The 24,392-nt window shown below is 42.9% G+C and overlaps 1 protein-coding gene across 1 annotated transcript in view; it reads right to left on the reverse strand.

Moving 5' to 3' along the window:
• AOPEP (aminopeptidase O (putative)) overlaps positions 1 to 24,392 on the reverse strand; it is a 372,310-nt gene that overhangs the window by 95,607 nt on the left and 252,311 nt on the right. Inside the window, 2 exon segments of the mRNA XM_082401307.1 lie at positions 11,172 to 11,232; positions 18,882 to 18,925. Of these exon segments, the coding sequence (XP_082257433.1) occupies positions 11,172 to 11,232; positions 18,882 to 18,925 (105 nt within the window).

Consider the following 24,392-nt stretch of genomic DNA (forward strand, 5'->3'; position numbering starts at 1 on the left):
ACTCAGGACAAAACATATGAAAACTCTCCCGATATCACTCCTAACTAAGGGCAAGTTTTCAGTCTGAGGGCAATTCAACAGATTCCTGGAGAGGAAAGGAAGACACTCAGAGGAAAAGTAAATTCCGACTTCCTCCTTTCAGAGGTAACCAGGAGCTGAGGCCTCAGCGAGGTACTGGGCACAGCATACGGTGACATGAGGCTCAAAGTGGCTCTGACCTTCGCCTAGGCCTGTTCCCCTCATTCCCCAAAGAAGCAGTGAGGACTCAGACAGAGAAGGCAAGTGGCTCGCCCACAGGCACACAGCTTAGTGGTGTAGGGCTCTCTCCGAAGCTGCATCTAATGTATCAATTATCTCCTTCATCCAACATAGAATATTGCAGAAAACTTCACTACCGCATGCTTTGTGAAAACAGCACATTGCATATAACACGCTTGACTCTCCTCCTCCATCCAGCCTCCACTCTTGTTCACTAACCTCAGAATAATGCAGCTTTGCTTTTTATGCATCAAATTGTCTGAATCCCACTCAGAGTGTGATGGTAGCAATTATAACTAGACAGGATCAAAAGCAGAAAATACTGAGCTTGTAAAGGCCCAAGGCGGAGGACTGACCTGGAAGGATGGGGTCTTCTGCGGAATGAGCTGAACACACACTTGTTACCAAGCGCCAATAAATCCTGGACAACTGCCATTCAGAGATATGTGTGACACGAACACTGCCCTTTTTTAAACACACGTTTGGATTTGGACAGTTTGACAGTCATTGACTGTTACCCTGACCTGTGATACACTTGCTGGTTGGCTGCCACTGGGCTGTGCCACTGACACTCTCCTCCTCTGGGTCAGCAGAGGGGACAAATGAGGGCAAAAGCCAGGGACTGTAGTTGGCATTTGTTTTTGAAAGCAAATAAGCAGATACGGGAATCATCCCTTAAACGCTTTCGAAGGTACAAAAAGACACTTTTCTGTTCAACCAATTGCTTTTTCTCATTTGTTGTTTTGGCCACCTGGTATTTATTATTTAATTTGGTTTCCAACTCAAGAGAGGAATAGTTGTATCTTTCCAAAGACAAAGACCTAATCTCTACATACACTCGCATTCATTCACTCCAAAAAAGATACCAGCTCTTCAATACAATAATGCCCCATACTTTCTATGCAAAGTATTTTGTCAGACATACAGGGCTACCATTTAGATATATCTAAATGGAAGAGGGTCGTCGTGTATACCTGTGACACATATGAAAAGCCCTGGAATGTGAGATTCACATTACTGTACACACAAAGCACATTTTTTTTTTTTTTGGCCCTGTAAAGAATAGAAATGCACATATTCAGGAAAAAGAGCAGTCATTAATTAAATTCAAAATCATCCTTGCTCAGGCTTTCTGCTGTATTCATTTATTATCTCCGTATAGGTCTTGTAAAAACTAAGTCAAGAATGGGACCAAGCTAGTTTGGATTAAAAGCAACTCTGCTGAAAATATAAAATGTCAGGTAGACTGAGGACTCAGGGTCCTAGAGCAATGTCCTGGCTCTGCCATTAACTAGCGCTATGAGCTTGGGCACATCAGTATACCACTCCTGGGGCACAGCTACCCCACGGATGAACAGATGAGCTCTTCTACAAGACTTGCTCCTACCAAGGATTCTAAAGCAGACTGAAAGTCCTGCAACACCAGAAAAGCCTAAAATTTCACCATGAAGCAGTAGAGGTCACACCCAAGAGATATGTACCACGCAGATATTAAATGTACACCTATTTTATACGACATAATGGCTCTCCACAAAAGAGGAGAAAAAAGCCCCATGTTCTAAAAGTGGCCAAGTGTTCCTAATAGCTTTCGTTGTCAGCAGGTGCTCCGGCAGCAGAGACGGGCAGAAATCCCGTGAGCACTGTGAACGGCCACAGTAGGAGCTGATGCCCACAGGCCTGGGATGCAGATCTGAACACCAGCATGTACAATGATGCTGTGCGATGTCAAAGAGTCAAGGAGGCCTGCGTGTGTGTGCACCCATGTACACAACTCACTGCACTGCTAGGTCTCAGGGCTTTCCCCCGGGTGTGGGAAGAGCATGATGCAAATATAGAATAATGTGCCTTTGATGAAGAGTCTACCAGAGTATGTCTTCAGCCTAATAGAAGAGAGAATGGGGGCAGTTATTCTTAAAAGGCAGAATTGAATGTCTTTTCTATTGACAAAAGGTTTGCAATCCGAAGTTGATATCCTTGTCATAATTCTTTGAGTTTACCTTGTTCCTTCTTTCTAAAGATCTCTCTCTATGAAGCAGATAAAGCACTGCTCAAGGAAATCCTGTTAAATAGAATCACTCTTTACAAGAGCTACAATGTCCTTATTTAAGTGAATCTTTCTGTGGGTGCACAATATGTATGAACCTGAAGAATAGGTAATGCCTGTATGTTCAAACATGACCCACCAGACACTGCACCTTGAGGACAATCACATGGGCTCCCTTGCACAATAAGCTGGCCAACTTGTGACCAAGAGGGGGCAGGGGGGATGGGGGTGGTACAGCTGAGTCTCCAGCCTCCAAGCACGTTGTCTTCTAATGGACTTGGGCTCCTGGCTGAACTTGGCAAATACAGAAGTCAACCTCTACGGTTCCCCATAGGTCTCAAACTCAGAGCAAAGGCCCCCTGAGCACACCTTGAACAATGGTTGGTTTGCAGATGCTCCCACAAACCATGGGCTCATGGGCAGGGGCTGTGCCCTTTCAGCTTTGTATGTCCACGGCCCAGCGCAAGGCTAGGCATATTGGTTGAACGAATAAACTAAACCACAAAGTCAAATATTTGGATTGCTCAGGAAGAACATAAAAGTGAAGGCCTCTAAGAGTTTAGATTGTACTCGGCAAAGAAGGAGAACCCTTTTCACAGAATATAGTTCAGAAGATGACATAACTATGGATTCTATCAGTCGGTCCCAGCCCTCCTTATGGTGATCCTCATTCAGAGGGTGTGGCCTGAGTCTGGGACCTGCAGTTTTAAACAGCTTCCTGGATTATTCCAAAACCAGGTCTCAGTATAACTGGACTAGGTGAGGGCCTCCAACCCAAGCCTGCAAAGCTATGTTTCTAGAAGATACCCAGCCTTATCTCTTTATTAAAACCCACGTGTGCACAGGCCACTACCAACTGTCTCCATCAACTGAACTGAGCCAAACAGACTTTCCAGAGCTAGTGGCTCCTGTTTCCTTTTCCTTCTGGTTCAAAAGGCAGAACAGCAGGTTTATCCTTAGTCCACCAAGCAAATACAGGATTTCTCTCCACATTGTTACATCCTGAACATGTCTGTGTCCATCTGGGCCAGTTTAGAATTGTTATTCCTTTTTAAAGAAAAAAAGTTCTCAAATGCTTTTCATTCAACTGAGAAAGCCATTATCATATGCCTTCCTCTGAGCTTGCTTTAAAAATCTTTATATATCAAATCTGAGATTCTGAAAGATGCAGGTCTTGGTCCCAGTCAATTTCCTCAGTGTTCTCCCTCATCACTTAGCAGGATTTGGCCACATCATCTGCATTGCGTGAACTTGTACTTGTTTCATGTCCCTTCCTACTCATTTCTTTGAGGGCACCTGTAGATGTGTTTTCTGGGGAGACACCAATGGCCATCGAGATACTTAATGATGCTTTTTAAAAGTATCCATGTAAATGAATAGCTTCTAGACATAAAATTTCAAAAGTTGAAAACCAAGGACCAAAAGTCTCTCTAACTGTGCCTCTCACTCCACGAGACTCCCTGGTACCTGCGTGGAGGGGAAAGACGTGGCCCTTCATCCAGGGAGTTTTCTTTCCAGCAAGGCTGCCGGCCCACCTGTCCAGGTATCTAACTGCCACTCAAGCACTAGCACACTTTCTAGGAGACTTCGGTGCATTTTGTGAAAACTCTTCATCATCACATTCAGCCCTGTGCAGTCTGGCTGTGTCCTGCCTTACTAATCAATCCGCTTTGCAGATCCTGCTCTCCATGCAAAGCAGGCAACAATAAACTACTTCCTAAGAAGGAAAATGGAGAGGGAGAGATCACTGTTCCAAATGGTAGTCAGAATACATTCACCTGATGTATTTTATCACTATGAATTGCATTCACCTGTCTATTTTGGGGGATGGAATCGCTTTGGTTAGAGGGTGGCAGGGGCCGGGGCTGGGGCAAGTGAACTAAGAGTGAGAGTAAGGCTCACTTAGGAGGGTGGGTCTTTTCCTCCGCTCCTCCCCCCCGGGGAAGTTGCCTCCGTTCCCCGTGTCCTGAGGCATTACCCACAGAGCCTTAATCATGCTATGACAAGCTAGTTAATCAACACCTCCCCTCACCCCCATCATTGAGATCTGACTCTGCCCCATGCTGCTCAAACATGCACACTTAGTTTCCACCACTAGACGCTGAACATGTCACTCCCCCTGCCTGAAATGACCTTCTCCCCTACCTGTCCTTCAAGACTGAACTTTAAATGGCACCCCAATCCTTTCTGCTTCCACAAATGCAAAATGACCTCTTTCTTCCCAACTCTAAAAGTGAGTTAGTTTTACACCACTTACCGCTCTCTGCCTTAGGTCGGTTATTTGTGTATCTATTTTTCCTACTGAATTATTAAGCATCCTGAGGGTAAAGCCTGTGTTTCTCTCATCTTTGAGTCATGCACAGTCCCTCGTAAAGGATAGATATACGGGCAACATTCACAGAAAGAAGGGAAGGGGCAGGGAAGGAAGGCACCTGGCTGGGAGGTATGATTTCAGATCCTGGAAGAAGCGTCCCCTAGCAGATCTCATCCATCTGGTCTGGGATGCTTGACAGTTTTGTCGAAGCCTAAGATCTGACATGGTTACAAAGGAAATCTTCAAGGGAGAGGAAACACTTTTAATCCTTACTATTCACTTGGTGTCTAGTCTTAGATTACTGTGAATGAGATTCAAATTCTTTCTGGAAATCAGGTTTTGAAAGGGAGAGAAAAGAAGGAAGGATACAGTGCTTTCATTTGGGGCACCAAAGGAAAATGTCTCCTGTTTCATGTGGTGCCTTACGCTGTGAAGAGGTCAATACATTTGGACAGTGTCAAATCGGACGCCCCCAATAATACACAACGCCTGGCACAGACCTTCAATTACCTACTTCTCCCTGGGAGAATGGACTCTTCCTTCCCACATTTGTCTCTCATTTCATCAGAGACTTTAAATTTTTGTGGACAGGATGCTAATGTCATTTGGGACCAAAAAAGTTATATCCAAAACATATTCATTTATAAGGGAATAAAATACAGTATGATTGACTTGAGTGATTTTTATAGGTCACTTTGAAAGGATTCACAAGTAATGTGGAACTAATCAGAGAAATATTGGGAATCAGCATTATTGTGGGCTAAATTTGTACCCTCCAAATTGACATGTTGAAGTTCTAGCCCCCAGTTCCACAGAATGTGACTCCGTTGGAGACAGGGGCCATAAAGAGGTGATTAAAGTAAAATGAGATCACATGGGTGGGGCCTCATCCAATCTGACTGGTGTCCTTATAAGAATAGGAGATTAAGACAGAGCTCTCTACACACACAGAGGAAAGACCATGTGAGGACACAGCAAGAAGGTGGCCATCGGTAAGCCAAGGAGAAAGGTCTTGGGAGAAACCAAACCTGCCCGCACCTTGATCTTGGACTTCCATCCTCCAAAACTGTGAGACGATAAATGTCCATTGTTTAAGGCACCTAGTTTGGTATTTTGTTATGGCAGCCTGAGCTAACTAATATGAGCACGAAGCCACAGATGCCAGAAATAAAGAAAATTAGGCTAAAAATGAAAGTATTTCAATAAAATCTCTCCTCATCTCTTGTGACTGCCAAGCAGTATATCACTCTGAGGAGCTTGTGGGAAGAAGGGCCATTGCTTCGATGACCAGTAAGTGACAGTGGTGACTCATCGACAATGCAGGCCCTGCCCCAAGTGAGGACAGAGAACGTATCTCCAAGGATCCCTGACAAGATGTTTAGTCACTTACAAATTGTTAATCTAACCACTGAACAAGAATGACAGCAAAATTACTAGGAGCCCAAAACGCACACCACATTATGGCCACTGCTATTATTGATATAAAAGAACCAAGGATCTCATAGCACATATAATTTGAAAAATATGATTTCTCTGGAATTTGCAAAATAACCAGTCTCAGTTTTCTTGAATGACCATTAAATGTAGAATTTTTATAGACATCACTAAGATTAAGTATCCTAATGGGCCTTTAAATTATGTTGATAATAGTACATAATCTGTGCGAAAAGAAGGCTACAAGTTATTCCTCCAACAAACCACCTGGCTTGCTCTGTGCTAAAAGCACATCATGGCCCCAATGACATGGAGTCTCTTGCATCATGTCTTATCAAGTTTCCTCAATTTTGTGACTGCAGCATTTTTCCCTACAAGACTTAAGTTTTCCATCATTTGCTTGTGTGGCCTTTGGCAACTTGCAGGTGTTTGTTTAGAAAGGAGAGGCATTTTCCAAGATGACACAATAACCTGATGTTCTAAACCCTGGGAGCTTGACTCCTGCCTATTTCTAGGACACTTTATGTGATTGGCCATTACCCACCCTCTCTATCCCCATTGCTGCCACTGCTGCCTGTGATTTTGCCATTTAAGGCTGCTGAGCGCTTTCCCCAAAGAGTAGCCCAAGCCATAGAAGGGCTGTGAGGTTCACCAGCGTTACTGTGTTACCTGTTGGTACCTGGGGAAATGGGTCACCTGGGAGTTGAAATTAAGAACTGAAGAGAGGCTGGTAATTCGTTCATACCCTTATGAATGCCTGCTGTGAAAGCAGCATCCGACCCCTTACCCGTGGATTATGATCATTCATGCCATCAGAGCAGATTGAAGGGCGTCTATGGATTGGCCAGCTCCATCTTTATCCATACATTTGACAAAAATACAGACGATTTCAATTATATCTATTCAGTGGGGGATTTTAAGGCATTATGCACTCAGATTTTAACTCAACTAATAGCTTTACAGCATCACTATTCAATATGAATATATGCAAGCCACATTTGTCATTTAAAATGTTCTAATTGCCACATATAGATGTAAGCTGTAACAGCTAAAATTAATTTTAATAATATATTTTCTTGGGTGTGTATACATTGGGTTATAACGTATCCAAAATATAATCATTTCAACATGTAGCCAATATTTTAAAAACCTTTAATGATATATTTTACCATCACTTTTTTGTACTAAGTCGTCTAAATCTGATGTGTTTTCACAGTCTATCTCAATTGGATGCTAAATTTGATTCAGAAATGCTTGGTCTGAATTTAGATTTCATAGAATTGACAGTTGAAAAAGTGGATTCATTCACACACCCATGTTGTTCCAAACCATGACTGTATTATTAGATTTTCAATTTAAATTTAGATTAAATTAAAATTAAACTTCAGCTCGTAACTATTTGGAGACTGATAATTATGATTGGGCATATGCCTAGCAGTGGTGGAAAATAAAGTTTAAAAAGGTAGCTTGGGGCAGTTCTGCTGACAGCCTCAAACAGTAAGCCCAAGAGATTGTTCTAAATGGGGAAAAAGGTTTCTGGTGAGGAGGGATGTAAGCTGTGTTTGGGGGAAGATTCACTTAGCATTGATGTAGATGATGGAAGGAAAGGGCGACAGCTTGGTGGCTAAAAGAGCAATTAGCTACTGCACTAGTCCAAGCAAAATATAATGAAAAAGTGGGGGAGGTGCTAGGAAAGGAAAGAAAATTATAAATTTACATAAGAACATCAGGCAATGTGGGCAGGAAATCAAAGAAAGGGAGGAGTCAGAGAGTTCTGTAACAACTAAAATAAAGAAGTAAAGAGGAAGGGTTGGAGGGAGAAAAGTTATTTCTAACGTATTTGCATATAAATGTTTTTAAAAAAGATTGGAATATATGTACATATGGGCCGGTGGTGGGAGGAGATCTTTGGGCAAACATGAAAAGAAATAAAAATCTATTTATAGAACTGTCAAATTAGCAGAATGGGCAACTTTCTTAGAAATAATGTACACTATTCCAACAGTTGGGAGGGTCTGAGTAAATTAAATTATGGTACCACTTATTAGAAAGCTATGCAGCTGTTAAAAATCATTGCTCTTGAATTATATCAAGGGATATGGGAAATTGCTTAAGATATATTTTTAAATGAAAACCTTAAGTTTGGATAATAAGATCCCATTTTTTTTTTAAAGGATATACATTTACATAATGTATAGCACAGAAAATGTGTGGAAGGACTCATACCAGACATAGATTATCTCTGCAGAGTAAGATTGAAAGGGGCAAGAGCTTTTATGTTTTATACTTTGGTAGTGCTTGAACTTGCTACAGAGAACATATCATTTTTATTTTTGAAAAGGGAGACCAGAAAAATGACTGAAAGGATTTCTATCAAAAAATTATCTCTGGGTCATTTTTATTTTCTTATTACAAACTTTTTATATTTCAATATGTAATACTTCTATAATCAGAAAAAAGTCATAAAAGAAATCATCTATAATACCAATGACACAATCCATTTTAAGTCTGTTTGCAAAGTCAAAGTTTATAGAGTTGGGTGTTTCTTTAAAGAGGTTTGGATCCAATTTCTTTTACTTCTTTGGGGCTCGTGCTTACTTTTATAGCTGCTGAAGCTATTTCCACATTAAAAAAAAATGATTTCCATTCATGTGGGCAAAAAGGAAAATGGAGGCCAACCCCAAGGCAAGCTTTCCTGAGAGAAGACAAAAAGCCTCTGTAACCTGTAGAATGAAAACTTCACCAGTAGAACGTGACTCTTTCGTCGTGAATGACTTCAATTGCTGGTGAACAGAAATTTTCAATGAGACAAAGAGCATCAGAACGATTTCAGTGCTCTGGTTGTCATTCCAGGCCAAACACACCAGTAACTTTATATTATAATGATGGGGACAGAGAACAAGGTGTTCCATTCACTGTGAGGCTCCTGCAACAAGAGGGCGCAGAGTCTTTCACTGAAGTGGAAACGAGAAGGAACTCTCAAGGAAAGCGAAAAGGGCTGCGAGCAGGTAAATCACCATCAACCACATAAATAATGGCAGAAAATGGGTGAAGAGATGAAAAGATGCCGTCTGATCATTCACCAATGGAAAGATGTGCACTAAATCAGGGTCTTTTCTGTCTGACGCTGTTGTTTTTACCGAACAGTTAAGCACCCAAGGAAATACCAGTTGGGTCTTAAATACAATTTATAGCCGGGTTGGCCTCATTGCACCTGGCTGTGTTTTGACAGCAGGTTTCGTCAGTTTATAGCGGAGATTCTTGTCTATGCTATAAGCTGTCACTAATGCAACTAGACCTTTGGAAAAAACGTACCGCTCAGAGGCAAATCTCTCCCTTCCACGCACCCCTCCCCCTTTTAATGAAAAGCAAAAGCCTCCTGCTGGTGGCAAAGCCTCTTCTTCTTCAGGGGAAATTAGAGCCTCCTGGGAGCAAGCGGGTCAGCCCCAGTGCTGCAGCCCGAGTGGGGTGCGCCTGCTTCTGGGCACTCGATTAAGGACTCTTTCTTTTCTCTTCCCTCGGGGCTAACTGCTGAACACAGTGGCCTTGTTGTTCTGGGCCAGGAAATGTGGGATTCTGCTCTGTGAGCTCCCAACTCTTCCCAGCTTCCAGGCCCTGCTAAGAATGTCTGGGAGCCTTGCAACAGCCTGGCCGAGGAACACAAGGCAGACGGTTTCGGGGGATACCCAGCCCTCACCTCACCACCATCGAAAACAAGAAGAGCAAGGCTTGTCTATTGAGGATCAGACAAACCTTAATGTCGTTTCCTGGGATTTTTGTACTCAGCTAGTGGCCTGGTTTGGAAGCCACCGACGTAGAAATCACAGGAGCTCATTATTTTATACACGAAGGTGAAAGCACTGCCTCCCAGGACCAGGTGCTGCCTTATTCCACCCATTTTGTTTTGCGTGTTTATTCTTCTTCACTCCCAGAAGGACTGGGCCAAACAAATAAGTTTTAACAGGTGACATGCATTCCTGAACCGAAGGCAATGCGTCCTTTTTAGGAACGAGCTCATGGTGGCTGGTGGCCGACACTTCCCCCCGTGTGGTAGAACGGGACAAAGATGTGAGTAGAGGGATGAAAAGGTAATGGAGAACAGCCCCTCCTGTTCCTTAATTTCATGGTTCACAGACCTTCATTGACATTCAGACACTCCCAAGGGGAAGCTCATATAACCGGTCATGAAACCAGAAACGAGCAGGCTAACAGGGCCGCTTGCCTGGGCCCGGGGCAGAGTTTCTCACCACCTTGGGGGTCCACTCCCAGACGCTAGGGCCCACTCTTGACGGGTCTGCAGCTGCTCCGGGGGCCAGCCCAGGCTGGGAGAGTTTCAGGCCTACAGGGTCCTTTGACCAGCCGCATCCAGGATGCCACCCTCAGACTTCCCAGGGCCCAGGCTCTAGCTAGGGTCGGCCCTCAGGGCTGCCCTTCAGGCTCCGCGAAGCACAAGACCCGGGGAGCGCGGAAGGGAGAGGAGGCCCCAGGCCGGGTGATTCTCACGAAGCGAGGGCTGCCTGGGAACCGTCTGTCCCTCAGAGTTGCCCATGGGCTGAAAGGGAGGGAGAGAAGGAAAGCTGAAGGAGGGGTGGGTCCTGGTCCCTGAGACAGAGAAATGAATCTAAACTGCTCCCTCAGATGAGAAGAGCAGCCAGAGGTAGAGATGCACAGCCAGAGGAGGAAGTCGAGGGCAGCCACACAGGGGTGATGATGGAGAAACTACGGGTACGCCCGGTCAGAGGGACGCGGCAGGCAAGCTAGCTCACGCGTATGGCCGCACCCAAACAGCAGAGCTCGAGGCCCGATGGCAGCATTGACCTGCTGCCGGGTGACGCCGCCCAGATTATACGCCACGCTTTGCAAGACCTCATTTAACACTCAGTTCAGGGTCAACCAGAATGTCCACCTACAGCACCACGGTCACTAGAGGCAGGGGCCTGAGACCCATGCAGGCCTAAAAGGGTGGGAGACCATCATTTTCCTGACTTAGGGATATGCCAACTCAGCAAGAGGATTACTTTTGTAAGTATATACAAATAAATCATTGTCATGATTGATACACTAAGTAACAAGCCTTACTGTTCTCCACAGACTCCCGGGAAAGAGTTATCTTAAGCACACCTGTGGTATTCCGGAAGTCTCCAGCCAGTCTCGGAAGATGTTTTCAACAGACAACTCAAGCCTTTAAAAATAAAACAACAACAACAAAAAGTAAAGGACTGAAAAAGTTACAGAGCGCTTATTACACAGAATGGTTCTAACTATTCGGGCACATCACCGCCATCAATCTTCCAGAGAAATCGGGAGAAAGCGCAATGCTGTCGCAGGTTACAGTGAGGAGGCGGACCCGGTCAAGTTCAGTACAGCTCCTTTCCAGTCAAAGAGAGTGCACACGATGAAATCTAAGCATCAAAGGCACACCACAATAGGTGCTTTTAATGTCTTGAGAGGAACTTCTTGGTTGGGAGTGCCCATTCAGGGAGGATAGGGCATGTTCATGGGACACAGCAGGCATGACTGCTTCCTGGAAAGAGGTGGAGTAAAGTGAAACCTGAACACTATAGCACTTAGTGCACCAAAATGAAATTCCAACTTTATAGTGAGCGTGGGCTACAGCAAGCAAAAATGAGACAAATCATTATGGGAGCCCTGAGAGGCTCACAGCCATGGAGCACACGTGGCTTCTGCTGCTTGTTTCCAAGCAGGCCTTCATTCTGCTTTATTTGAAATATTATGATCGCTTGTTACGTCTGATCCAAAGGAAGCTGAAATCTTTTGGTTTCATGCCCTGCTGATTTAAATACTCCTTAAATGTACTAAGTAGCCAATATTTTTAGGGTCAACAGACTGTCTTCCTGAAGTTTAAGCAATTCCTCCCTGGCTTCTAGATAATTCCTGCTCATGCCTGGTGTCTCCAACCACAGAGGCCTTGCTGGAGCCTCTCCCAGGCTGTGTGTGTCATACCCTCCATGCTCCCTGTCCTCTGTGGTACAGCATCCATCGCAGTTTGTGACTGCAATTTATTTGGTTACTTGACTTTTAACTGTCTCCTCACTGGATCAAAGCTCTCTGAGACCAGGGTCCAAGTCTGTTTTGCTCACTTCTCTAAACCCAGCACTTAAAACGGTTCTTGGCATAAGAGAGGATCCCCATAGATATATTTTTTTTTAAATTATTTATTTATTTATTTATGGCTGTGTTGGGTCTTCGTTTCTGTGCAAGGGCTTTCTCCAGTTGCGGCCAGCGGGGGCCACTCTTCATCGCGGTGCGCGGGCCTCTCACCATCGCGGCCTCTCTTGTTGCCGAGCACAGGCTCCAGACGCGCATGCTCAGTAGTTGTGGCTCACGGGCCTAGCTGCTCCGCGGCATGTGGGATCTTCCCAGACCGGGGCCCGAACCCGTGTCCCCTGCATCGGCAGGCAGATTCTCAACCACTGTGTCACCAGGGAAGCCCTCCACAGATATTTTTTATTTGCATGAATGAAAACACATCTCATTGTTGACTCAATAAAAATTATTCCTTTTTAAGTTAATAATCACCTTTCCCAGTAGGATATTCCCAAGTTGTTAAGCTCTGTATTTTTAAAAAATTTTATATATTATATACTATATTACATATATGTAATATTCCCTCCTCCCTCCCTTTGGAATTGTAAAGAAGTTGTGGAAAGATACAATGCTGTCTGCATTAGTTAAGGTGCTGAAGGCCAAGCGCTCCCCTCACACCTGTGCTGGTTGGGCTGTGGGCTGGACCACAGTGAGAAGGGAGGGAGGGAAGGAGGGGGGTGGGCTTGGGGAATACGGGGCTGACTGATACTGTCCCTTCCTTTTCTTCTCCACTGAGAAGCAAGTCACCTGTGTGCCTCTGTCTTCCCTGCCCAGGGCAAAAGCAAAGATTGCCGAAGGAGGCAACTGTTGCTATTTCAAAACAGAAAATACAAAGAGGGAAAGAAACTGGTTCAGATTCATTTTCACGATGATGCCCATCTGTGGGACGACCAGGCAGGGAAGAGGCCAGAAGTGAATAAGGGGAAGGTGACCACCTCCCTAGGCTGTGTGTCCAGTTCCCAGGTCAGCGGAATTACTGGCTGTGCCTCTATGAAAGGCCAGGTGCCACCATCCCTGGGCTTTTCCCCACTATTTCTTGTCATCTAACACCACCACTCAGTGCAGATGGCCAAGTCCCCTCTGTAGGCTGTGAGAGTGTGGAAGTGTGTGAGTGTGCTCACGTGCGTGCATGCGTGCATGCCCTCAGATGTCTGTGTGTGAGTGTGTGTGCACACGCACGTGGACCAGGGGTGGGGGCGACTAGAAGAGAGGAGGCATCTCTCAGAGCACCTTAAATCAAGATCATTATTTTTTCTTGAGCTTGATTTATTTGCTTGGCTGTAGAAAGAGACGCTGGAAATGCCCTCAACTGGCATGACTGATCTGCTAGGAGGAGGAAAGTGGGGCAGAAGGGCCACTTAGAGAAGTGCCCAAGGAGACTTCAGGTTGTTTTATTTTCTGGTGACATTTGTGAGGCTGGAAGGTAAGACAAATCTTGTAATTTCCATTGAAGACAGTGCTCAGTGGAAGGCCTGTTCTTGTTTGGAACGAATGTAAACCGTCCGCACCTTGCCTGGCACCCAGGTGGGCAGTTCATTTGGTGGGGTAGAGTTGCTGCCCCGGGGCTTGAGCAGCTGTAGAGGCCCTGCTGGCACTCTAAGTTGTTTGCCCTGATTTAAAAGCAAGGGTCTATTTTCTTCCCTGTCCTTCCTTCATCGGTGCTTCTATCTAAGCAGCTCATTCATCTGCTTCCTTTACAGCCAAAGAGAGACACTCCTGTGTCCAGAGCCCTGGGGCCAAAAGCTCCTGTCACCCATCCTTCAGGTGATACCCGGGAAGGCAGCAGCAAGAGTCTGACTCGGAACTGAGCTTCATTGTGCTGTGGATTCTAGGAAAATGGGCATTCTTAAACCTGCCACAACTTAAGACGGAGAATTTAGAAAGGATTTAGAAAAAAGCAGTAGTGATGATCAAAGGGGTAAACACATTGGACCCACAGGGGAGGTCAAGGGAGCTGGGATTAAATATCCCGAAGAAGAGAAGTCTGGGGAGTGACTTCAGAGCCATTTTCAAGTGATTTTACAAAAGATGGTGAACAGCTGTTGTGCATGCCCATGGAGGAGTGAGTAAGAGGACAGGGACATAAATTTCCTTCAGGGAATTTTAGCTTAAAGACACTTCTTTAGCGGTGGCATGGCGGGGGGATGGCATGGAGGAGGGCGGGGGCTGGGGAGTTGAGTCCCGAATGTTACTAACTGAGGTTCAAGTCTTCACCAGAGAAGACTGAGAACAGGCAAAAGCTTCTCTATGTGGCAAACATTCGGTGGATGCCTATCAGGCACGAGGTTCTGTACAAGACCAATATTATTATCCCCATCTTAGAGATGAGCAAATAAAGGTCCAAGAGACTAAGGGCCTTATGCAGGGCCTCCTAGATGGTGCTTGAAGAGCTGGGATTCAAACTTGTGTTGCCTGGCTGCAAAGCCACCCCTTTTCTTTCTGCGTTTAATTCAGGAAATTAATCCACAATACATTGGTTCATGATTTATGATGCAGACAAGCCTGCAGGAGGAGAAGGCCTGCGCTGGCTCTCACCAACGCTGACTTCTTGTTCACATCTCTCCTGCTGAAGCTAACCTGGCCGCTGCTGCGGTTGCCCTGTGTGTCTGTCCCTCAATTACAGTTCCAAAGAGATAGGGAGACTCTTGGGAGGGGCAGAAGCATGAGGACAGGAGAGTTCATTGTTTAGCTGCATCCAGGAGCAAAAGACACTCTGCTGTGAATGAAGAGAACCTGTGTTTCCAGATCACTTTCCCCTGGAAAGGTTCAAAACATCTTAAACCATTATCACTTCATTCCTCATAATATCCTCGTGAAGTGGGTGTCAATTGTTGTGTGGCTTTTTAGCAGATGGAGAAACTGCAGTATAAGAAGACTGGTCAAAGTCAGCCCAGGCTAAAGAAAAGGGCTAAAGAAAAGATCTCAGTTTCTAGACTCCCAGTATCAGCACAGACATCAAACTGCACTGATGCCTGTTTACAGATTCCTAACGTGGAATGAGATGTTAAACTATGAGAGGAAGATCAAAGCACTAACTCCATCTGCCAGAAACAATTTTTTAAGGTAGTATAAGTAGCCTTACCTCCCAAGGAAATTATGGGAGACTGTTTGAAAATGCTGAACTTTCAGGAAAGAAATGGGATGTATGTTTTATGAAAAAAAAATGTACATAATTTTTGCTGTTTTGATCATAATTACTGAGATGACAGTACAGGTGAATTTTTAGTTCTGAACTTGGATATATAGCAGTGGTAAAGCTGAAAGCTGACTTTTTCAAATCAAGACACTCAGAGTCAAAGCCAATGGTGAATTTTTCCCCTCTGAGATCATGTGGCTTAAATAATCACAACAGACAAGCAGAAGCATTTCCACTTCGCTGGGATCCAGAGCTTACAGGAAATTACTCTTCTGCATGTCTGATCACTATGGAAATTGATTTTATACAGATAGCTAAAAGTACACAGACCCACAACTGCACGCCCTCCATCTCTGTACTAGTGAGCGGTACTTCTGCCTCATTACTGAGACCTCCTGGGTATTTGGAACAGCAGGTTGTTTTACCCTCTGGCTGGAGAGTTCCCTTGCTGTACGCCTACATCCTGAAAGGCAACTCTGAGTTTTAGGAGTGAGTCTCCAGACCCCGTGAGCTCTGAATGTGGTCACGTGTAGTTAATGCTGCAAGGGAGAGAATATGCTGGCCATCCTGCATGATGCTGGCTAGAAAAATAATCTGTGTTTCAGGCTGCGAAAGTGACCAGTTGCTCCTCTCTTCGTAATATTACAGTACATAGAAAGAGACCCAGGCGTGCGAGAAGACAGTATTGCCTGTGGTGTGTTGCTTCTTCAGCTGATTTCTGGGCGTGGGGTGACAAGGATGGGGAACTGACTATTAACCATATCTGCTGCTTGTGCCTATCAACTTGTTGCTGATCAGGAGAAAGGTCTTTATCACTCTTGGCTCTGTCTTCAGCCTCTTGGGATTCTAAAGATCACATTCTATCTGCGCCTCTAAAGGAAAGCACAAGGCCCGGTAACGTTCCCAGGAACTGAGAGAAGACGGAAAGAATTTGGGAAGTGCAGTTCTAGATGGATGAAGGCTTTAGGAGCTTCCATGCTCAGGGTCTGAAACAGAAAATGCTCTTGTTCTGGAATGCAACTTACATTCTGTATGGGTTTTTAAATTTTAGTAATTTACGTTTTTAAGTTCCCTCCCTATGTGGGGATACAAATAGTGTACGCCCCAAAGCTTTGCATATGGTTACTTCTTTTCTTGATCAGAGCAAGTCATTTGTGCTTGGGTAGATAATGAAAACTGCTGAGGTAACAGTTACAAACGAGTACTCCCTAGCTTCGTGGGGGAGGAAAAGTACCGAATTAAAACAAACATGTGAATGTGCACACACAAACAACAATAACTGATGAGCAAAGAGAGAACCGGCAGCTGTTGATACCGCTGTAATATCAGGTGGGCAAGGCATGTTGGATGAGGTTCTCCTTAGGGTGCTGTTGTAGCAGGGCAGACGGGCACCCAGGATTTGTTTGAATCTCCTTCTAAGCACTTCTAGCTTTTTCTTTCCTTGGTCTCATCAGCATTTAAACCGAAACCTCACACTGAAGATGTCTAAAACATGACTCCTCATCTCCGCTCTTCCACCTTCAAATACTCGCCCTTCCTTCCCTCTGCCCCATACTGATTCCTGAGACCAAACAACTACCAGCTGGATTGCCAGGGCTTCTACACTCAGCATGTAACCAAGTGGCCAAGAGAGAAAGGTCAGGTCATGCTGGACTCCTCTTTTCAGCTTTCACAACCAAGCAACCAAGTCTTAACTGTGGCACCTCCGGAATATTCCTGAGATCTGTTCATACTCTCAGAGCCCACTGCCACCATCCCACCCACGGCTCCAGCTCTGGATCTCTTGAGTGAACTGCTGTATCGGTCTCTAATTGGTCTCCTGACGTCTAGTTCTCCCCACCCCCATCTATCTTCCATGCTGCCTCCCCCGAGTATCTTTCCAACCTGCTGACGGCACTTCCCTACCTAAAACCTTCAGTAGTACCTCTGGCCTGAAGGCTCGAGGCTAGGACTGCTGAACTTTATCTCCGTGCACCCAGGACTCTGAAGCTCACCGGAGAACCTCCTACCCTGAGTCATGACATGTTTCATGTACATCTTTGTCTTCAGCAGTTGACCAGGAAATCCCTGAGGGCTAGGCATAGAATTGATTCCTTTCTGTTACCTAGTGTCCAGCCTAAAGTCTGGTAAGGGAGGTGCTCAGTAGAGAATGCTAAAATTAATCGAAGCAAGGGAACAATGGAAACGCAGTATGACACAGACGTGCCAGCCCCAGGACCCTAACTGGCTGGTCTAAAGTGAAAAACTTTGTCCTGTTCAGAACAGCTCACGTGCTTAACAGATGTGCCTGAGGATCAGTTTGCAATGGAGCCAAAGGTTGGAAGCTCCAGGGGTAGGTGTGGGGCCTTTGGAGACCTGGATAAAATTGGTACAACATGCTGCACAGGCAAAAGGGTGAACAGTCTGCTTTAATAGCTGGATTAGATTCTGAGATTAGTTGGCAGGAAAGAAGATGTTTTAGTTTCAAAATATATTCTAGTATACTTGCTGAAATACATTCATCGTAGCAATGAAATCTCCTTAACTCTTCAGGAGAATTTTAAAAAGAAGCTTAAGCCTGCTAGCCAAAAAGTGATCCTAACTGGGCGAGGCATACTCTCAAGGGTGAAGGTTGGTGGTCGGTGGCCACCATTCAACGGAGATGCTGCTCTGAACTTCCACAATCACAACAAAAGTCTCTTTGTGGGTCCACAAAAAATATTCGCAATGATAAAATCCAGGTCCCCCAGAGCCAGAGGGCTTGGGGCCATCCAAATGAACTCCATAACCTTATTAGGAAGAGGATGAAAAGAAAGAAGACCTCCAAAACTAAAAATGCACTTTGTTGCTTCCACAAAAATTGCTGTATTTGTGTCCTGAGAAGTTCTTCTGAAAGAATGCAGAGTCGTCGTTCAGAAACAGACTTTGGTAACAGCCTAAGGAGGTAATATACAATTTCTATTCATTTTCTTTTTCCTTTCTCTGTATTAGTTCCTAAGGAAACTGCTCCATTCTATTAGAGGACATGAAAAGTTATTTCAGGGCAGGTACAAAAGAAAAGAAAAAGTCTCACAGGTAAACTGTTGTTCTTGACCTTAGGAATAATGGCCACATCTGATGTGATTTTTACATGAAGAAAACCCATATGTTTACTTAAAAAAAAGAAGGATGGTAAATCTGAAACATTTCAGACATTCCAAAACAAGCCACCCTAACTGTTAGAACTTTACTGCCCTCCATTCTTTTCCACAGCAGCTGAGGCCACAGAGTGTCCTTGGCTCGCCTCCTCTACCATTTTCAGGGCTCCTGACGCTGGGGCTCCCTCGCTGCGCGTGCTGGCTCCCAGAATCCACACTCCCAATATTTCTAGACCTAGTTGATCATCCCAGGACCCCTGCTGTCTGCGGAGGTCCCTCCTCTATTGAGAGAGGAAGATTAAACTTTCTAGGTTGCAACTTGCCAAACAATGGCAGAGTCATTTTTAACATTAAAAATAAAACTGGGCTCCAATAAAGATGTTAAAATAAATAAATAAATAAATAAATAAATAAATAAATAAATAAATAAATAAATAAAACGGGGCCCTTAATTCCTAAATCGGTCCTCACCTTCTTTCTTCTGGGATGCTCTCCAACAGCATTTGAAGGAAATCCTGGAATAAGAAAAAAGCAAATCATTAAAGATGTCCATCAGTAAATAACCCTGCTCAGAGTCATGCCAGAGACTGAGAGTTCCCAGCTGCTGACAGCTCACCTGCTAGGGAAGGTAGGCCGATACTGAATTATTAGGCTATATACTCAATTTATTAATTTACCAGGGCTTCAATCCAATCAGTTACAACCACAAACAAATTGAAAAAAGGAACGTTTGTTATTTTGTCCTAACCCAACAGTTGATTTCATTTCATGTTTAACTATTTTCAAAAGGCTGGCCAGAGCATAAAGCACTATCCCTCTCTATTTAACCATGCTCTACTCTTTGTGAGCTTTCCCTGGAGATCCTATTACACACTGAATAATCTCAGCTCTGGGAGACTAGTAACTAACAGCTTTTTTGCATTGCTCTATGGACAATAAAGACGAAAATCAAGACAATTAATATCCCAGTGGAGGAAAAAAGATGTCACAATTCCAGAAATAGTTCACGGGCCCTTGCCTCCATCTGCAGCCTCTTCTGGCGCCACTGTGCAAGTCCTCAATTGTTTGACATTTAAGATGTTTCAAGAATAGATTTTTTTTTTAACCTAAAGGCATGACTTACACACAAACCCATTTTATCCTTTACTATGGAGAATTTCAAACGCATTCAAAAGTAGCAAAAAAGCGTAATTACCTTCACGTACCCATTATCCCACAGCCAATCTGCCCCATCCACTTACCTACCTCCTGTATTATTTAGAAGTTAATCACAAACATTACATAATTTCACCAATCAATGTTGCAGTAAATATCTCTAAAAGATAAGGCATCTTTTAAAACATAACCACAATACCAGAAGACCTAAAAAATATTCACACACGAATGTTCAAAATCACATTTATATTTAATTTGCATCTTGTGTGTTGTGACCAATCTTTTTACCCCACCTAACTCTGGAATCTTGATTTGGTCTCAACTAGGTTTGACAGATAAAATATAGGATGCTCAGTTAAGTTGGGGGCATATTTACAATAAAAAGTTATTTGTTCTTTATCTGTTATGGGGGCTGTACATTTTTATTTGCTAAATGGGTAAGTCTAGTGTCAACCCTCCCTCATCTGAAGGTTTGATAAGATACATTTTGGATAAATACAGAACACGAAACAAACAAGAACAATGTTTAACTTTCTAGAGGCTTGATATTGAGCAATAAATAAGACCTATACATGAAGGTTTTCTTTCAATAAATTGAAAACAACCCTTCAAACTGGTCCTTTAAAGAGGGCACATGTGTAAGCCCAGATGACCAAATATGACACTGCTGAATGAGCATCCCTCCAGACTGAAACGCCCACCCCAACCAAGTCTGCAGATCCAGGGTCAGCACAGGGCTCTGATGAGATCCATTTAACTCAGAGCGTGAGGTGCCAGCAGCAGTGCAGACCGTCGTATTACAAACAGATGGAATTACACAGGAATAGAAATCTGCAAACAATTTGTATGACAAGGGTGTTCTTTTACTATCATGGCATTAAGCACAGCCATCACTACACTGGTGAAGCCAGCCATCACTTCCTACGTGTTTATGGGTGGCTAGGTCCATTTCTTCCAGAGGCAAAAATCTTCCTATTAAGAGCAGTAGTGAAAGATTTATTTCTTGCAACCTCTGTTCTTCTTCTAAGACTCTACTTGCCTATCGCTGTGTCACCCAAAATAAACAATACAAATACAACAAAACTAATATTAAAAACATGTATCAGTCCATGCACCCCAATGTTCAGAGCAGCACTATTTACAATAGCCAAGATATGGAAGTGACCTAAGTGACCATCAACAGATGGATAAAGTATTACTCAGCCATAAAAAAGAATAAAATAATGCCATTTGCAGCAACATGGATGGACCTAGAGATTATCATACTAAGTGAAGTAAGTCATACAGAGACAAATATTATATGATATCACTTATATGTGGAATCTAAAAAAATAATACAAATGAACTTATTTACAAAACAGAAACAGACTCACAGACACAGAAAACAAACTTATGGTTACCAAAGGGGAAGGGGGGGAGTGATAAATTAGGAGTTTGGGATTAGCAGATACACACTACTATATTACACACTACTATATATAAAATAGATAAACAACGAGGTCCTACTATATGGCACAGGGAACTATATTCAATATCTTGTAGTAATTTATGATGCAAAAGGATCTGAAAAAGAATATCTGAATCACTTTGCAGTACACACCAGAAACTAATACCACATTGTAAATAAACCATACTTCAATTAAAAAAGAAAAACATGTATCAGTCAAAATGGAAGGGGACAACCCCAAATAGAATAATGCACCTGCAGTGGGTATATTGAGAAAAAATACCAAAGGAAACAAAAGCAATATTTAGAATGCAAAGAAGTATTTTTGACTGAGGTTCTTAGAGTCATTATTTTTATTATTTTAATAATTATTTTGTAAAAAAAATTTGAATTAGAAATTAATTTTTCATAATCTATCATTAGATTACTTTGCAGATATTTCATTGGCTTAATGACAGAATTCTTGCTTCTTAAAAATCCAAGTACTGTAATTATGATTTCTTATAATTTTACTTCATTATCTCCTTATAGTCCATAACAACTTATCCCACATTTGTCCAGTAATTTATGCCCAATTATGTGGGGGGGAAATTACATTAACTCAATGACAAGGGGGAGAATTTAATTGCATGAGAAGCAGGAAATCCAGAGTTAACCTTAATTCTGCCCTTTTGCATTTTCCAATTACAATTGGATCTTTCTTTACAAAACTGCAGAGCGCAATGTTTCAGATTTTGTGTGAATACAAGAAAACTGCAGGAAGTCCCCAAGAAACCCTGCTTCATTTTTTAAGAAAGATAACTGTCCCACTTCTTAGCAGGTGGCCATCTGCCTCTTCCTGTCTCAGAGCTGAGACCTGCAGGCCACACAGCAGCTAGCTGAAGGCTGCCAACCAATGCTGAGGATGATGGGTCTAAGGGATCACCCTGGGTCACAAAAAACCAATACCTCAAGCATCTCTAAGACACGATGCCTGTATTTCCACAGGCTATGGGAATGTTTGTCTACAGTGCTAGACATTCTTCTCTGTGCTATGCTCCATCCAATCCAAGAAGACACTTGGTCTCATCCAGGCAGTCTTTGTATCATCAGTGGAATCAACTCAACTGGCCCTTTGTATTCCTTTCATAGACATAATCTTAACCACAAAATGCTAGTTTTCCTGGTTCTAGTCATAAATTGGCATATACTCCTGGGGTGGATCCATCATAGAAGCCTTTCCCCATTCTCCACAACAGAATGTTATAAAAAGAAAGATGTCTCTTATGATTATTCCTTCCCTTACCACCTCTTTTCAGTTTTCATCTGTCTTCACTCTTCCCTTCAGCATGTTGGCACTTTTATAAAAACAACTTACAGATATCAATTGGACAAGGAGGGTTTTCTTTCAAGGCTGATTCTAGGATCACTGACAGGATCTAAGACAGACTTGATCTAGGATCACTGACAAAAAGTCAGCTAGCAACAAATACTAGGGGTCCCAGTTTCTTACCACTAGAGTATGCCTGAAAAAAATTAAAGCCAAAGACAAAAGCAACAGCAACAACAACAAACCTGCTGTTTTGACAGTGGGTCGGGGTGAAATTTTATCTGGATCCCTGACAGTTGTTACAAGCCCACACTCTAGTTGAAAAACACATGCCTTGGGAATTTTTTTTTCATTTCTTATTCTCCTAATAATCTATATACTAATCAGGTCAGTCCCAGACAGCTTCTTTTGATTATCACCTAACAACACTAAATTAAGCATTACAATTAAAAAAAAACTACACCAATTTCGGCACATGACTAATTTGGTAATTATTTTTTAGTCCTGGTGAAAGTATTCAACAAAAAGCAGGCGCATGTAGATTCTACTGGATAAACTGACACTGGCTTGATAATTACACAGGATTAGGGATTTCTGTCAGACGTTTTATGAGTAATTACTATGGTCATAGGGAAGGGGGAGGTAGGAGAGGCAAAACAAATAATCAAAATGTTGAAATAAGGACAGTGTTGGCAGCATAAGAACTGAAAAGGAATGAAATGGTCAGGAATAAGTCATTGTTAAGCTCAAGAGAGCAATTTTAGTTGGGAGGTAGAAAGATGATAATTCTGAAATACTGGGCAGATGAGGTATTCGGAAAGGAAAGGATTCAAAAGTAAACTGGAAAAAGAAGAAACTGAGGAACTTCTGAGTAAAGAAACTGAATCATGGTCTTCCTCATCAATAACTAACTAGCAATATAAACAAAAACACAATCCATTAAAAAAAGTTAGCAAAAACTTCATCAGCAGCATCCAAACAAGGAAAGAATACAGCTTGTGGCATAAACTTCAAAGAGACAACTAAAGAAGAAACATAAGATTCCAACACAGCCTCCATCCCTCCCTCTGTACCACCTCCTCCCTCATGCTTAGCAGGAGTGGTACTGGTGAATTGCCCAAACCCCACAAATTCTCACAAATACCCACACATTTGGAAAGAAACAGGAATATCTTTATTTTTCCTCTCTTTTTGACTGTGAAGGGACTGAAAAATGTTTGCTCAAGTGAGATGAGCAAAACCTGGGAAATAAACAACTGAGGATGACACTCTCATGAACTGTATAGGTTCTAGGGCTCCAGGCTGAATTGGAAGAACAATATGAATTGAGAGAGTACCTGCAATGGAAAAAAGTGGCACTCAAGTTAGGTGAAGAGAATCTCGGCTGGGGACCTTTAACAAAATTTCAAGAGTCAGTGGAGCCAAATTCTTACAACAAAGGCTGTATACAGCTCCAGAGGAGCTCTTCCCCTCCACCTTCTCCATGCATAATATCCAAACTTCAAACCGTAGCTCAGAGGGGAAGAAAAACATTCCCAAGACAAGTTGCAAAAGAAATCAAGGATAATGTTCCAATACATATGAGAATAAACAGAAGGTCAGGACAGTGCAACTCATGCTGAGAATGAGCCAGAAGAAAAGTATGGCAACTATGCAAACTAATACAACATAAACCCACAAAAAGAGAGAGACAGAAACAAGAAGCATAGCATAAAAGACAAAGAATCCAGTCTTGAAGAAAACATAATCCAAGGCACAGAAGAAAATTCTCCACGAATGCTTTACACTAAAATATAAATTAAAAGAAAATAATAAGAGCATAAATTCAGTAAAATGAAAGCTCAGACAAGACGACAAAACAACTAAACGAGAGGAAGAGATTTCAAAGCAAAGGGAATAAATTAGGGACCAAAATAATCACTATACAAGCATTAATAAAACAGAAACATCAAGGAAAAGAATAGCTATTAAAGAAAAAATCAATAATAATTTTATAATAATAACATTAATAATAAAAAACAATATTGCTTGAGATAAACATATACTATAAAGAACAAAAAGACAAAAGCGA

Source organism: Balaenoptera borealis (assembly GCF_965194805.1).
Source record: "Balaenoptera borealis genome assembly, chromosome: 8".
NCBI classification, from domain to species: Eukaryota; Metazoa; Chordata; class Mammalia; order Artiodactyla; family Balaenopteridae; genus Balaenoptera; species Balaenoptera borealis.